Raw genomic sequence first — 16140 nt, forward strand, 5'->3', positions numbered from 1 at the left:
GTTTCATGCCTTTATTTTGAGCTACTTGGCTGTGTGGAGGCTCTGTGCAATGCTCATTTAAAGACTCAAAAATACGTGTTTATTTTATATGTGAAAACATGCCTTCTTTTTGGTCTAGTGTGTCGTACCAGAGAGGTATTCTGCAACTAGAACTCTCTTAGTGATTCTTCTGCCACCACGACAGTGATTATATTCTCTAGTTATTCTGGTCATATTATATGGAAGAGAAAGAGAATTCAGTTCAATTTCATCATTGATATAAGCACAGAGCCAACAGAAATTTGGGGGTTTAGATGACAAAGATGTATCCTTAACAAATAGGGTACAGAATGCATGAAGGTGAAAATCAGTGTGATAAAAGTAATATTTTATATGATCACAAAACTTTCATTTACAGTGAATTCCAGCCCTCAGCTTTGGGAAACAGATTGAAAGTGATGTAAACACTTCAAAGCAGTCACAGAATGTGGTGTATATGCAGTTCTTCAACTGCTGGATGCAGCAAGACCACTTTCAAGACTAAGAACTGGCTGTACAGGGTGCCATCTAGAGGAATGTTCTTTAATTTGGCATATGAATAATCTAATTGAAGTATGTGCAGTTGCACATTAAAAATAATTTTACAGCCAAATGTTAGGTTGTTTATAAATATGAATTAGACCCTTTCTTAGCAATGAAATAGGACAGCCATGGACTACATAATTTCAATCCTTAAATGCTTAAATCTTTGTCAGACATTCCGTATTTCCTATCTGTAGAGGTAGTAAATTCTGGTGGTTTTTTTTTTTTCATATTAATGCCCCTTATCTTATTCTAAATCTAGCACATTGATAAAATTAATTTTAAAAAGAATATAGCTGCTGCTAGAAGTAGAGATCAGCTTTAATAATCATCAGAAGTAAATGTTTGTTACATGAAGTAGTTCTAACTTTAGTTTGTGACTGACATGAGATATCAATAGACAGTGCACACAAATTGTGCTTAGCACTTGCAGATACCAGACTGCAAGTCATCTGATTCACTGTTGATAGCATGAAAATTTATAGATGTCTACTGTAAAATGTAAAAAATCTTCAGAAGTTTTTTTATTATGTTAACTTTAAGTATATTCATTTTTTCACAATATGCAGACCTCAGTTTATGGCTGTTTGTAAAATAAAACTTCTCAGAAACTGATTCTAACTTGTGCATTACGTGATTTGGTGTTTTATAGCTGGCACTTGGCAATGTAATAAGTGCACTGGGAGATAAAAGTAAGAAGGCAACTCATGTACCATATAGAGATTCAAAGCTTACAAGGCTACTTCAAGACTCTCTTGGGGGAAACAGGTATGAAAACTAGAACATTTTATGAATTTCATTGAGAATGAGCATGAATGAGTACATAATCTTCAGAAAGTAAAATAAATATTAAAAAATGTGTCATGGTTTAATCCCAGACAGCAACTAAGCACCACACAGCTGCTTGCTCACTCCCCGCCAGTGGGATGGGGGAGAGAATCGGAAGGGTAAAAGTGAGAAAACTTGTGGCTTGAGATAAAGACAGCTTAATAAGTAAAGCAAAAGCTGTGCACACAAGCAAAGCAAAACAAGGAATTCATTCACTGCTTCCCATGGGCAGGCAGGTGTTCAGCCATCTCCAGGAAAGCAGGGCTCCATCACGGGTAACGGTGACTTGGGAAGACAAACGCCATCACTTCGAATGTCCCCCCCTTCCTTCTTCTTCCCCCAGCTTTATATGTTAAGCATGATGTCGTATGGTATGGAATATCCCTTTGGTCAGTTGGGTCAGCTGTCCTGGCTATGTTCCCTCCCAGCTTCTTGTGCAGCTGGCAGAGCATGGGAAGCTGAAAAGTACTTGACTACTGTAAGCACTGCTTAGCAACAACTGAAACATCAGTGTGTTATCAACATTCTTCTCATACTAAATCCAAAACACAGCACTATACCAACTACTAGGAAGAAAATAAACTCTACCCCAGCCAAAACCAGGAGACAATGATAAAAATAGCCACTCTTTTTGTTGGAGGGAGGTTCCGAAGATAAATTACTGTCATGACAGAAAACACTGCCAGTGCAGGGAAAAGATTTTTAAAGAGGCTTTTTGCATCATTCTTTTCAGTGCTATTGTAGCTTTACTAGACATGAGGCTTCGAGTTACTTAGAAGTTAACTATTTCCAGGACAAATCCTTTCCATGAAGACATGTTTAGGTTATAGATGGCTTAAATGGTAAACATTGTTATTGTGTTATAACCTTATTAATTACAGCATAGTTTAAACATGTGATGAGTTTCTCCTTCAGAGATTTTTTTTTTTTAAATGTGCTTAATTGTTTGCTCCGATTGCCATGTGCAGGAGCTTGGAGTCAGCTTACCACAGACACTGCCATCTTCTTGTAAAAGTTGTATATCTCAGGGTATGGTGCATATGTCCATTATCTGATGTTGGATTACAGTCTAATAAAAACAAACTACTGTATCACCAGAATTGTTTGTATGAACCTATTCTGTATACCTACTGCACAGGCAAGGAAGAGAGACTTTGGCCTCTGGAAGCTTTGTCTGAGCAAACATTAACAAATTTATTAAAATAATACAAATTTTGTATTAGTAACATTAACATGTACAAATACAAAAGGGGATGTGGTTGAGTATGCTTTAGCAAGGTAGTACTCTTATTCCTCTATTTAATCCGATATGGCTGACCGCTATTTTTAGAAGGGTGGGAAGTTTTCTGGGCATTTCACAAAGTAATAGAGAGGAGTGGAAGAGAATTCTTAAATCATTGCTCTGCTCTTCAGAAAGAGAACTTCAGCAACACCCTGTAGCACTACAGTGCGAGGAAAAGCAAAGAGCCAGACAAAACAAGTAAAATAAAGGCTAGAATTTTCAGAAGTGCTTAAGGGAGGAAGAAACTCAAGAATTATGAAAAAATCAGCAGAAATCAAGAGCATAGCTCTTCTAAGCTCTTTCTGGAAATAACTACAAATAGCATTTCTTGATTAAATTTTATATCAAATACACTAGATAATGTGCATTCTTTCAAACCACTTCTAAAATTGCACTTTTGTTGAAATATTATTTTGACTCTAAAACGTTTTCCTGTTTTATAGCTCTGCTACTCCCCCTTCTGTTCTTTAGGAGAAATCACATAGTTTAGTGTACAATGTACAGATAGCAAATGGTGTCCCAGAGCATTTACAAGGGTATTTAGATATATTTTTTTTCTGTCTGTTTCTGACTGTTAAATTTCTGGACACCCACTGCCACTACCGCCTATTTTTATTTGTGATATACATGCTAAGACATATCAAATTAGCAGTTTGCTGTTAAGGAAGAGTTATACATATTAACACGATTTGAATAATTTCTTATCTGTGCTTTGGCAACCAAAAAGTGTGGGAAAGCTAAATATTAATAAATATGCAGTTTTTCTTCTGGGAAATGAGATTATTAGATTTCTATTAGCCTGTTCTGTAGCCTTCTAAATTCTCCCTAGGTATTACAGTCCACATTATTGTTTCTCTTTTGCAAATACTTAAAAAAGATTTACTGATAGTGATTCAGGTTAGATTGCAGTGAGTCCTGAGTTAAAGATGATGAACGCATTGTATCATTGAACTAGTCTCACCATAATCCTGACTTTAAATATAATACTGTAACAGTTCTGAATCAGCATTTAAATATTAATGTTTCTTGAATTATTCAAGTAAGAATATGGAGTATTGGTGTTTTTAGAAAGGACTTTTATAATGTATAATATAAAAAATGAAAACTTTCATAACTTCGGGGGGCAGTTTAAAGAAGTGGTAAAATAAAGGGAGTAGAATGTTTTTTTTTTAAAAAAAACCTAGTCCATTATACAATTCAGATAGGAAAATGGAGTTCAAGTTATTCAGTTTTCAAGACAGATACCTGGCAGAAGCAGTCATCTGAGTTTTAGAAAAGTAATCACATTCTGAGCTGAAAGCACAAGTAGTCCTGATGTCAGAATTAAAAATTTGTTCTTAATCTCACATACTCTTCTTTTGAGGACTAAACTCAAACAGTTGGGGAACTGACACGAAGGTATGCAGGAGGTCTGAGGAAGAATTGCTGAAACTGAATCTTTCTTGTATCCTCAGGCTAGTTACTCTTTCCAGTTTAGTTTCCCAATGTATATGGTGAAGGTAATTGTTTGCCGCACAAAGGGTTGCAGGGATTAATTTATTTGTCTCAGTCTGAAATTATAGAAGGTGAAGATCAGAATCCAGTCTGCCTAATGCAGGTATTGCTCCATTGCCCTGGGGACAGTGCACTCTTCCTAATGCAACCACCTAAGCTTTCACATACAACAGAGAAGCAAATTCCTTTAAAGCCTGCTGGAGAGGACTCAGTCCATCAAACATTCCCCCTGTCTGTTGAGAATTTAGGCCATGTAGGCACCTTCAGAATATGGTCTGCAGCTGGAATTCTGGTTCTGACCCCTATAGGCTGTTCTCATCTGATGTGAAATGAGAGTGTGCTCCAGGGAGAGAGGACAGGGACCCCAGTTCCTCCATCTGCCTGTTGAATGATGAAACCGCTTGGTTGGAATGAAGAATGTTTTGCCTTTTTCTGCTTTTGTCCCACTGGTTCTTGTTGGTCTGTCTGCTCAATCTTTCATTTGGAGCAGGGAGTTATGTTCTCACCCTGCATATCCCACAATGGGATGGCTACAGGGTGTTGTAGGAACCCAAAAGGAAGATGGTTGTTCATAGCCCTCTTGGGCCTAGAGATCAGGTCCTGCTGCTTTTTGTGGAAGTGCTCTAATCAATGGTGGTATGAAACATGGAATAAATAGTTATAGCCAGGTGTACTAAGCGTAAGTACTAGCTTTTGGGCTTCTGTTGGAAAACAGGAGATAATTTGCAGTGGAGAATTTAGGTAATTTGGATCTTGGTAGAACCTGAGGTAGACAATAAGTACCTTAGGCAGTTGTGCACATGCATGGACAGCTAAGATGAGCATTCGGGCAACTTTCAAATTAAGTAAGTTGGAACCTCAGGAGTTAATGAGAGTAGGCAGTCCTGACTATTGCATGATCCAAATCACTGTCTAGGGCTTTAGGTTGACCTTAAGGACTTAAATCCAAGTTTATGTATGATTAGGCAGACTGAATATAATTTGAAAAACATTTCTAGGAACCAATGAATTGCTTTCATAATTTTACATATAGAACAATTAATGATCTAGCATCTCCTATACTATGCTAGAGTGATACAAGATGTCACAGTGCTGAACTTTGCGGTTGACGGTTTTCTACTGTGAGTTAGAGGAACATTTTCACAAATGTTATGAAGTCACTATTCTTGTTTCACCTTCTACCTGAAGACCTGTTAGCTTCTCTTTACTCTTTTTGTTCTTGACGTGTAATGCTGACCTATGTTTGTAACTTGCAGTCAAACACTTATGATAGCGTGTGTGAGCCCTTCAGATCGAGACTTCATGGAAACCTTGAACACATTAAAGTATGCCAATCGGGCGCGGAACATCAAGAACAAGGTGATGGTTAATCAGGATAGGGCTAGTCAACAAATAAATGCTTTGCGCAGTGAGATTACACGGCTACAGATGGAACTCATGGAATACAAAACAGTAAGTTCATTCTCTTGGATTTCTTCTGCTTCAAAACGCTTATAGTTCTACAGCTTGTTTTCCTGTTGGCTACATCCACTTCATACACTAAAAAAATTTGAATAGCAACCCTAACTTAAACAACACTTCTAATTCCAATGATTACCAAATGTTTTTAGAAAATTTAGATTGCATCCCCAGAGAAAAGATACATCAATGATGTCAACAGATGCTGCATACTATTTGCTTTTTGAAAGGCAAAAATTGACCTTGTCATGTTCAGCAATGAGAAATAATCACTTCGAAAGCAAAAATGACCATAGTTTAGGTTGGCACATAAATGAATGTGAACAGTTATTGTGTATTGCTTTTAAAAACTTACCAGACAGCTAAAACAATTTGTGTTTTAAAAATACATTTTCAATTATATAAGCCGAATACTTATACTACACAATGCCCATTTCTTCCTGAAATCTTAAACAAATAATATTTTCAGCAATAAATGTGGTTACCAAACAGTATCGTCCTCCTTTGTTATTCTTGAGATAGTATCCTGATTTGATAAAGAGTTGTCTTCTCATTTCTTAACCTCTTCAAGAACTTGTATTTCAGACTAAGATGGAATTACACAGGACCCAAATACTAAGGTGTTGGCCTGACATCAATGTTTAGAAAATGATCCATTTATCCATTTTTTAAACTTTTTGAGAAAATATTACCTTTTGCTATGAGTGTCTATTTGGAATTTCAAGTAATCTGTGGATTGCCTCTGCCAAGTTAAAAATTTTTCATGTGTAAGTCAGCCTTTACTAGTAATAAAATATATTTACTTTCTTAAGGGTAAAAGGATTATAGATGAAGAAGGCGTTGAAAGCATCAATGACATGTTTCATGAAAATGCGATGCTGCAAACAGAAAACAACAACCTGCGTGTTAGAATTAAAGCAATGCAAGAGACTATTGATGCACTGAGAGCCAGAATAACGCAACTTATGTGTGATCAGGCCAACCAAGTGCTAGCCAGAGCAGGTATGCTGCGGGTGCGTTGTGCGTGTGTGTAAACTGCTTAATAAGTTCATGAACTTAAATCAGTTATATGTTCTTGCTTCATGGGTCCCTTGGAATGAAGTGATATCTTTGTAATAGTAATGCAGGACCTGCTTTGGCAGCGATAGGCCCCCATCTAATTCTTTCCTCTGTTTTTGGAGACTTCCATTAATAGAAATAGCTGGTAACCCGATTTGACCATTCATTTAGGACTACGAGCAACATGAAATGTGAAATAATACCTTTGGATAGGAATTACATGTATGCTTAGCTATACATGGTCTTAAATATTTTGCTTTGGCTGAAGACCTGAATATAGATGGGTGAATGTTGGCTTGCTTTTCACCTCATAGAATAATCAACCAATTGACTTACCATGACTGCATTGTTCTTTTTGTGCACTGTTTGTCAGGTTACTTCTGATTTATGATACATGCATTGTTAAAAGGTGCTAATATGGAAAACAAATGAAATGGACAAAGTTACTTGTAATACTCCTAATCATATGACACAGAGGAACCAAAAACTTCATGCAGCTTAAGGGGGAAATGTATTTTACAAATCAGATACGATCTAAATGTGTAGCCCATATGACTGTTTCTCTTTGCTGGTACCTTGTGCCTAGTAGCTGTATTCAGATATTTATACTGTTATTGTCCTTTCCCAATCTTTCTCTTCCCCCACCCCCTCTTTCTCTCTGTCCTTCAAAGGAGAAGGAAATGAAGAAATTAGCAACATGATTCATAATTATATCAAGGAAATTGAAGATCTCAGGTATTTGCATAATATGTATTTGAACAATTTTTATTAAAAAAAAAAAAAACAAACTAGAAGTCTTTGCAGCTGTTTTCCTGTGTGGGGATTACTTTAGGACAGTGCTCCTTCAGCTTCTAATACCTCCTGGTGTTGTTCTTGGCCACAGAAAATTAAAATGTTGAAGATGAAGCTGACAATAGAAATGAAAGTAAGATGTTGCCTAAATAATGATGATGACTTGATATTGTTGCACAAAGGACAGCAAAACTTGGAACGATTGTTTTATGATAACTTCACAACCTTGTATATAAATGATAGTACTGAGAAAGTACTTGTTACAATTTAGTGTTAAAAAAAATCTGCTTTCCTTTTAAATTAAAAAAAGTATTAAATATTTTAGATATTTTTATTTCTCTATTTCTTGGAGGTTTATCATGCAAAAAAAATTATCTGACCTATTCCCAGTTGGTGTTAGAGCTACATAATATTGTACCTTTTGTGTAATGTGTATATATATACAGTGTATGCAGATATGTATCTGTACATATATCTGTGTGTATATTCATACAGACATTTATATTTATATGTATTCTGTCTAGGGTATATGATATATGTACAATATACATAACTGTTGTGTAAAACCGTCTCATCAAGGGATTTACTACAAAATTGTGAGACTTCACCTTGGTTTGTAGTTTCTTTTTGAACTGAAGGTAATGCATTGCAGCTACAGATGCTAAAGAGTATATATCTCATGCATTAGCAATACTTGTGATTCACGGCCTACAATTTTTCTTTTTTTAAGAGCGAAATTATTAGAAAGTGAAGCAGTGAATGAAAATCTTCGACGCAACTTGTCAAGAGCTTCAACAAGATCCACGTACTTTGGTGGACCATCAGCATTTTCTGCTTCTATGCTTTCTTCAGAGAAAGAGACAATGGAAATTCTAGATCTAGCCAAGAAAGATCTAGAAAAGCTGAAAAAAAAAGAAAGGAAAAAGAAAAAGAGGTGGTGTATGAATTATAATGCTATTTGTTTTCTCTTTATTCGTAAAGAGGTGTGGGTTTTTTTAACCACTGAGACTTTAAAATTGATTCGTTGTTGCTGTGTGGGTTTGGATCCTAAACTGCTGTTTCTTCAAACCCTTTTACACATTGAAATTATAGGTGGTTTTCTTTTGCATCTTTTCTTCCAATGAACTATGCAGTATTTGTAGAATGAAAGTCTCTTGTAATGACTTTTTCTATATAATTAGGCACAATGGTAAAAGCACAGGTGCTTTCCATAAATTTTGTGGTGGTTTTTTTTTTAATTTTTTTTAAAATGCATCTGAAATTCAACAGAAGTTTTCAAAAACAAAAATTATAAATTTTTTTCTACTGTATGTCAAAATTGAAACAGCTTTCTGAAGAAAAGATATTCTGAATAGCTGGGAATTCTTTGGTAGCTCTTGGAATGGTTTCTTTTGCTTTATCTTCTGCTTTTGTGAATGTTTTTAATTTGAGGTTTCCTAATTCTCTGCAACATCATGCTTTGCTATTTTTTGCTGTCCAACTTCTCATCTACTAAAATGCTCATAGACATTGATATAAATGCCTGTTCAGACAGCAGTTAGTACAGCAAGGATCTGTTTGTGTACTCCAAGACTTTGATTCCATTAGAGATCTTTCCCTTTTCCTTGAAATTTTCTACGCTTCTAGTCTATTACTCTTTCTACTAATGGCCTTTCAGTAAAACTACAACAGTATGAGCCTGAAATATAATTGAAATATAAAGCAGATTTGAGTTAGTGATAGCTGCAATTTGAGGACCTATATCTATAAATCACCACACAAATGTCTAATACTTGTAGTGAACATTCATTTTAATAACAACTAGATTCTTCCTTTGCATATAATTTTTCAGAAAACTCTTATACTTTTATGGGGATTTTGGTAGATTTTTGTCTCATATTTGTAGGAATTTGAGGGGAGGAGGAAGTATTAAATGAAATCAGCAGAATGTTCTGGTCTCTCTTCAGCCAAACACTTCAGTATGTTCTTTAGCTGTAAATGCCAGAACAAAGAGATTTGATTTTGTATGTTTCAACACATTTTAAAATCAAGCATGCATTTAAATACATGCTTAGAGAGAGCCCCAATTGTAAGATTGGGGCCTGAGTATTAGGTAGCAGACGGGATTGTGACCAGCAAACAGATAAAGGTTACTAGGTATGTTGAGTAACATCTGTTATTGTAGGAGATGATCACTTTAAAAAAACATTTGGAAGTTTTACCCTACATTCAGAAGTAAGTAAAACACATGGTGATTGGTTTGGTTTTTTTTTTTTTTCTTTTTCTAAAAGAAGCTTCTGCGTCCAGTCACACTTGCTCACACTAGGACAATAATCTTGTGAATGGGATAGCCAAGTGGTCTGATCCAGAAGTAGAGACTACTTACCATAAACTATTTTTGAGATCAGTTTTCTATCCTAGCATTATAGAATTAGAGAACCATAGAAAAAATTAAGTTGGAAGACACCTCTTGATGTTCCAGCCTCCATCTTAAAATGGGTCTTGTGTTCTATAGAATGGGATCATACTCTCCAAAGTGCTGGTAAGGTTTGAACCTATCTACTGGCCCATCTGCAGATTGCTTTGTAATAAATATAAATTTCTGAGGTGCATATGTTAGGAGAAAAATTCCTTAGAAGCTAAGAAATGTTAGAATTTGAGGGATTATGCATATAGCCTGTCATACTTGTTACCTGTAGAGTGCTTCTATCTAATTAATGAAATGCAAATGTTCAGGATTTTTATTCTATTGAAATTTCAGGAATCAGCAATGGGTATGCTAATATATTGCAAAGGGACAATTTACCCTGCAGTTTGGAAGGGATTCTTTGCTCTACTTCTGTCTTCTACAGGCATTTAGCTGCTTTTACTGTACTATTTCTTTTTAGGGTTGCTGTTCTTTTAACTAGTGTTTTCCTATTAAAATGGGATCGGTAAGCCTAGTTACTAGTTCTGCCCCATCTATTTGTTTCCTGGCTATGGGTCTGTATGGTGAAAGGTGCATAATTTGAAACACGTACAACTTATCTAAATTGTTGTGAGCTAGCCTGAAGATCTAAGAGCTAGTTTCTGAATGAGCAGCAGGTATGTACTACTATATATCTGTAGCCTTTAATGAGCATGCATCATGAAGTTTACTGGAAACAGTTTACACGGCAGTAATGTTTTGGCTACTGAAATACTGACATGCTTGATTGGAGTGTCCCTCGGCGTGACCCACTCACCAGAAGCCCCAGAGCAAACCTCCCATGTCCCTTTCAATCATTAGTCAGCCTTACATACCTGGTAACCGGTTTTTGACTGTTGTCTTTTGACTTCCCTAACCTATTAAACTAAATTAGTGATAAAATTACATGGGGTTCAGCGTGTTAGCTTCTCGCTGATACTGAAGGAAGATGGCAGGCAGTGTAAGGTGAAAAGGCAGCAAAAGCTCTTGCTCAAAACTTGCTCATAATGGGAACATGAGGAATTTCAGTAGTTGTTGAAATTTAAGCCATCTCTACACTTATATAAGTCATGCAGACATTTCTTTACTGATACATCCACATCTGTTCAAGAGGAAAAAGTACAAGTAAAAATACTAACACTTTGTCCATCTCATTGCTTCTGATGCATCTTTTTTTGTTAATTTATTAAAAAATAACCAGCAATCATTGGCATGTACTTTTTGAATCCCAGAAAAATAAACTGCAATTTTCTTTTTTTTTATTTAAAAACAATTAACAAAACCCCAAACCAAAAAAAAAATGCAGTTTGAAGATTTTTATATGAATTATATTCAGAATATATGATTTAGAATATTAGTATTAAAAATTTCTCATTACTATTTTATGTTACAATACATTATCAGCATACATAAAACTAGTGCATTGTTTTTTTCCTGATAGATTCCTCACGATATGTAACTTTGGTTCAAGGGCAGTACTTCTTGCAATTTTCAGTATTTTACCTGCCAATTTTAAGCGGCAAGAAAGGAGAAAACTTTTTCTAGAACTAAGAGATTATTTGAATCCATATTAGAAATAATTCTCAAAGTGAAATGTATTGTCTATCTCTAAAACTTCTTCCTTAGTGTAACTTGAATTTACCATTGTTGACAATGACAGACTAGTTAACCTACAAATGCTGCTTCTTTGTTTTCTATTTACTTTCCAACTGTGCGAAATGTATTGACTTTTTACTACTTGTTGTCTCTTGATGGTATCTTTTAAATTTTCATTTTAAACTCCACAAGCTCATATATCATTTTTTACCTTCTTATCACTTTTGCTTTTCACTGTCTGGTTTGTCTTTCATTGGCTTGGCCTTCCAATACTGTACCTCGTGCTTTTGAAGGCTACAGAAACTTGAGGAAAGCAGTCAAGAAGAAAGAAGGTTGGAATATTTCCCAGGTTTTTAATCACCTGTCATTTCAATTAACTGGTTGTCATACATGAAAAGAAGTTGGGCAGATTCATAGGTACTTCAAGAGTAGTTCATTTGGCTTTTCAAAACTCTTTCCTGTGTTTTGACTTTCAACAAGTGTTTTAACTGGAAGAAAACTCTGTTGTGGAATTGAGGTTGACTCTGGGGTTGCACAGTGTTGAGCAAGTGTTTGTGGGGAGGTGGTGTCTTTGGGAATCGCTACAGGATGAAGTAGACTTCTTTCTTGCATGGCCTGTATGGAATGAAAGGCAGGAGGAAGGCGCAGTAGCTCATATGGTATGAAATGTATAGCAGGCAGTATATGACAATAATAACTTTGGCATGCGAGATCAAGAAGGTTTTGGACCTTCGCACCTCAGTTAAGTCTGCTGCTTTTATTTTTGAAAGCAGGTGACTGAAGCCTTGACCATTCCTTCTGTTCAGTTTCAGCCAAAGCAGTAGATAAGGGAGTTATTCATAGAGAGCAGTTAAGTTGAGGGCTCTAAAAAGAGAAATATACTGTCATTAAAAATGAAAGTAATGGAGCTTTTATTTTTCAGCTGTCTAAACCAAAAAAACCCCACTGAATGAATGCAGATGATGTGAATCCGCAGATCAGTAGCACACAAATTAAGCAGTACAGTTCTGCCTGGGAAAGCTGCTGGCTCTCCTTCCTCCTGTTTCTCCCCTTTATTAGGCAGAACACAAATTCTCTGTAGTGGTGAGCTCCATGCTGTGTGCAGGCAGAAGGGAAACTGGGCATTTGCCTCAATCTGCATGAAGATTGCAGCTAAGATCTGTTATCATTTAGGCTTATTAACCAACATAAACCAGAACATGTTATGGGCTGAGAGAGATGAGAGTCTGTGGAAATGAGATTGTGTGGCTCAGTGTTCCCTGCTTGGCATTTTTTTTCTGTACAAATCTGGTTAGGCTTTTTACTTCCAGCCTTCCCAACTGCTGCGTGGATTCAGACGGTCCAAGCAAAAGTTTTCTGCCTTGTGCATGGCTGTAGCTGGATTCGGTTTCACTGGTGATGAGCGGGGCAGAAGGAACCAGTTAGCACTGAACAGGTTAAAAAATAGTGTAACAAAAAATCGTGTGTGCACAGCAGCACTGTGTTACTTAACTCGCACTCTTCAGAGTAGAGCTCTGTTTTAAAGGTGGCTTTTAGGTGTCACTTGCCAAATTATAGTGTCTCAAACCTACCGAACATTTCTTGTCACTGCACTGAGTATTGGATTTTTCTAAGAGTTAGACCTTGAGTCTGAGCTCCTTTTGGTGTCAGTGGAGGAAGATGTGCATTTCTAGTTACCCTGCCTGATCAGTGACAGCACGTAACTTGCCAAACTTTTATGCAGCTGAAATTAGGTGAGGTGGATTCCATATTATGCAATCCTAACCACATTTTTTTCATTACTACCCCCTATGGGTCTAGCCCTCTTCTGTCACGATTTCCCATCTATTGAGGATGGTTTGGGTTTTGCACATGTAGCGCTAGAGGAACTGACCTTTGATCCGTGACAATTTGCAGGGTGCCATTGATTTTTGAATGTTATATTTGCATGTGATGGCTCAAATGTGCACTTACAAATGTTAAAACTCATCCTAATGGCTAATACACCAAACCTTTAAAACAAAACCAAAAAAACCCTGCTGTAATTTGCGTAAGCCATCACTACAGTTCAGGTTGCCAAGAGAGGAAAGAATGTAGAGATACTTGACTTTTAAATAAGTTTTGAACCATAGTCTGAAAAACAAAAGCATGGAAATATACTAAAATGTAATCTTAATAGTTGGGAAAAGTTTCTTTTTGAGACAGACAATCCTATTGCAAAAATTCAGTGTTTCTCGACTCTTGTTGTTTTATCAATGCCTATCTTGAGCATTCCCTTGATGCCAAAGCAGATAACTGATCAAAAGAGTAGTAATAGTATGATAAATTAGGGTATTGTTTAAGGCTTATACATAAATTTTCAGATGATTGTAAGCACAGTAGGCTCTGTTATAGCTTGAAAGTGTAGTAATACCTGTATTGTGTGTTGTACCTGCACACAACGTTCTTTCTTTGTTTTGTAAAAGCTATTCTGGGTACACTGCAACTTCCATGCAAAATGAGTACTGCTGTAGTATATGAAGACGTGTATTCTGATTGTCCTAGTTGTGCAATATGCCCTGAAACAATGTGCTAATCACTAATACTATTTTGCAAGCTAAGATTAAGAGTAATTAAGCATTATTTTATTATCTGCGGGAGATTGGAAGTTGTGTTTTACCCATGCCCAACACCTTTGTCTAACTACGCTTTGGTTTTCATCTTTATTTGGAATTACAACTTATTGGTTTGGGGGATGGGAAGCACATGCCATTTCAGTTTATGAATATTTTGTGTCTGTTCTTCTTTTGCTAGTGTTAAAGAGGATAACACAGATAACGAGCAGGAGAAGAGAGATGAAAAAGGCACTTCAGAGAGAGAGAATAATGAATTGGAAGCAGTAAGTATTTAGAACTGTTTGGTTTATTTGTTCGTTGTCTGCTTAACGATTTACAAGATTATAGAAAGGAAGTTAGGAATGGGTCAGGTGAATACTGTGGCTTCACAGTGACTGGGGGATGGAAGAGTGTGGGCATGCTTCAGCATCTTTCTATTTTGTACATTTTGTAGGAGGAAATTCAGGAAGTAAGTGATCATGAGGATGAAGAGGAGGAGGAGGAGGAGGATGAAGATGACATGGAAGTTGTTGAAAGCTCAGATGAATCAGATTCTGACTCTGATGAAAAAGGTGATGTCGGTGCAAAATTCTGTGGAATTTTACAAATACTATCTATTATTTCTTGGGTTTTGGTAGGCAAGATAGCATGTTGTCAACCCACTGTCCATAATTCTCTCTGGATTGTATGTCCAGTGAATTCTTTTTTTGGTTATAGTGCTAAAACACGTATTAGACATCTGATCAAGTGTCCTCGTACTGGTTTTCAAATTGACCAGAGGCCATCAGGTGCTTTCTTCCTTAGTTAGAATATCCAAAGTGTAAGGCTTAAGTACTGGGTTATTTTTATGTCTCGGAACTAATCACTAAGGTGATAGCTCTCATTCAGCTAATTTGGAAATGGGTAGAATTTAATTTTGAAAGGCTGGAAGTCCATCAGCCTTCCTCATTTTCAGAGGCTGTGGCTTTATGTAGAAGCATCAACAGCTGGCCTACATGGGGCATGCAAATTAGTACTGCTAGAGTAAGAGACAGCATCGCCAGCAATTCTCATGTGAGTCAGGCCAAATGGGCAAACCGAGTCTGTTGGTTCCTTCTGGTTTGAGAGTTTCACAAAGCATTATCAGGAGTTGCAGAACCTGAAAAAAAAAAATCCTCAACTGACACCTTTTTTCTGGAGCACATAATCTTAAACCAAAAAAGGACCTAATTGACTAAAGAAATTAATTAAACTTTTATAAATTTAGCATGTGGGTTAGTCCTTTTTCCTTACTTTTTCCTCCTACTTTTCTCATTCCCTTCACCATTCCACTTCCATGATTGAGGTGGCTCCTTTCTTCTCAGAATTTTGGCTGTATCTTTTTAAGAGCTAGAGAAGAGAAAGTCTCCCCTTGGAGTCTGCCAGCAGTTGAATTTTCCTTTTATAATCTGCTGGGTTTATGAACGACAGTTATTCTCCAACCCTGAGGTGTGACTGAAGTCTTACAGTCTTGCACCTTTTGTATGGGGAAGGACAGATTGCTGATGTTGAGATTTAAATGTGAGTAATTACAACATATGGGCAACTGTGATCCAATGAGAGATATCTTTCCCTACCTCTTTTCCAGTTCTAGGATGGAGAGTGTTTAAGGAGAAGAATTACAGATAGTAGTTTTGCTTGCTGCATTGTGCTTTGTGTAGCATTCTTCTAGGCACAATTTACATGTCAGGAAATGACCCTAACATTGCAGGGGGTATCTATATTTATGTGATCCTCACTGTTACTTTAACAGAAGTCTTAACTTTTAATTCCTCAAATCTTTTTATTTTAGAAAATTATCAAGCTGACTTGGCAAATATCACCTGTGAAATAGCCATTAAGCAGAAACTGATAGATGAGCTAGAGAACAGCCAGCGAAGGTTACAAACACTGAAAAAACAATACGAAGAGAAACTAATGATGCTACAACATAAAATTCGAGACACTCAGCTTGAAAGAGATCAGGTTCTTCAAAACTTGGGTAAGAAGTACAAAATCATTTAAATCTAGATGTTGTGTAAGATATTCAAGTTGAATCGTTTGCTACTTTCCTC

The 16140-nt window shown here is 36.4% G+C and overlaps 1 protein-coding gene across 1 annotated transcript in view; it reads left to right on the plus strand.

The window, feature by feature from the left end:
* Window positions 1–16140, plus strand: part of KIF21A (kinesin family member 21A) — a 93595-nt gene that overhangs the window by 41803 nt on the left and 35652 nt on the right. Inside the window, exons 7-15 of the mRNA XM_075145829.1 lie at window positions 1214–1329; window positions 5422–5617; window positions 6436–6625; window positions 7354–7417; window positions 8205–8408; window positions 11789–11827; window positions 14268–14352; window positions 14523–14640; window positions 15879–16067. Of these exons, the coding sequence (XP_075001930.1) occupies window positions 1214–1329; window positions 5422–5617; window positions 6436–6625; window positions 7354–7417; window positions 8205–8408; window positions 11789–11827; window positions 14268–14352; window positions 14523–14640; window positions 15879–16067 (1201 nt within the window). The remainder of the gene's footprint in view (window positions 1–1213; window positions 1330–5421; window positions 5618–6435; window positions 6626–7353; window positions 7418–8204; window positions 8409–11788; window positions 11828–14267; window positions 14353–14522; window positions 14641–15878; window positions 16068–16140) is intronic.

This window comes from Calonectris borealis, chromosome 1, assembly GCF_964195595.1.
Source record: "Calonectris borealis chromosome 1, bCalBor7.hap1.2, whole genome shotgun sequence".
NCBI lineage: Eukaryota > Metazoa > Chordata > Aves > Procellariiformes > Procellariidae > Calonectris > Calonectris borealis.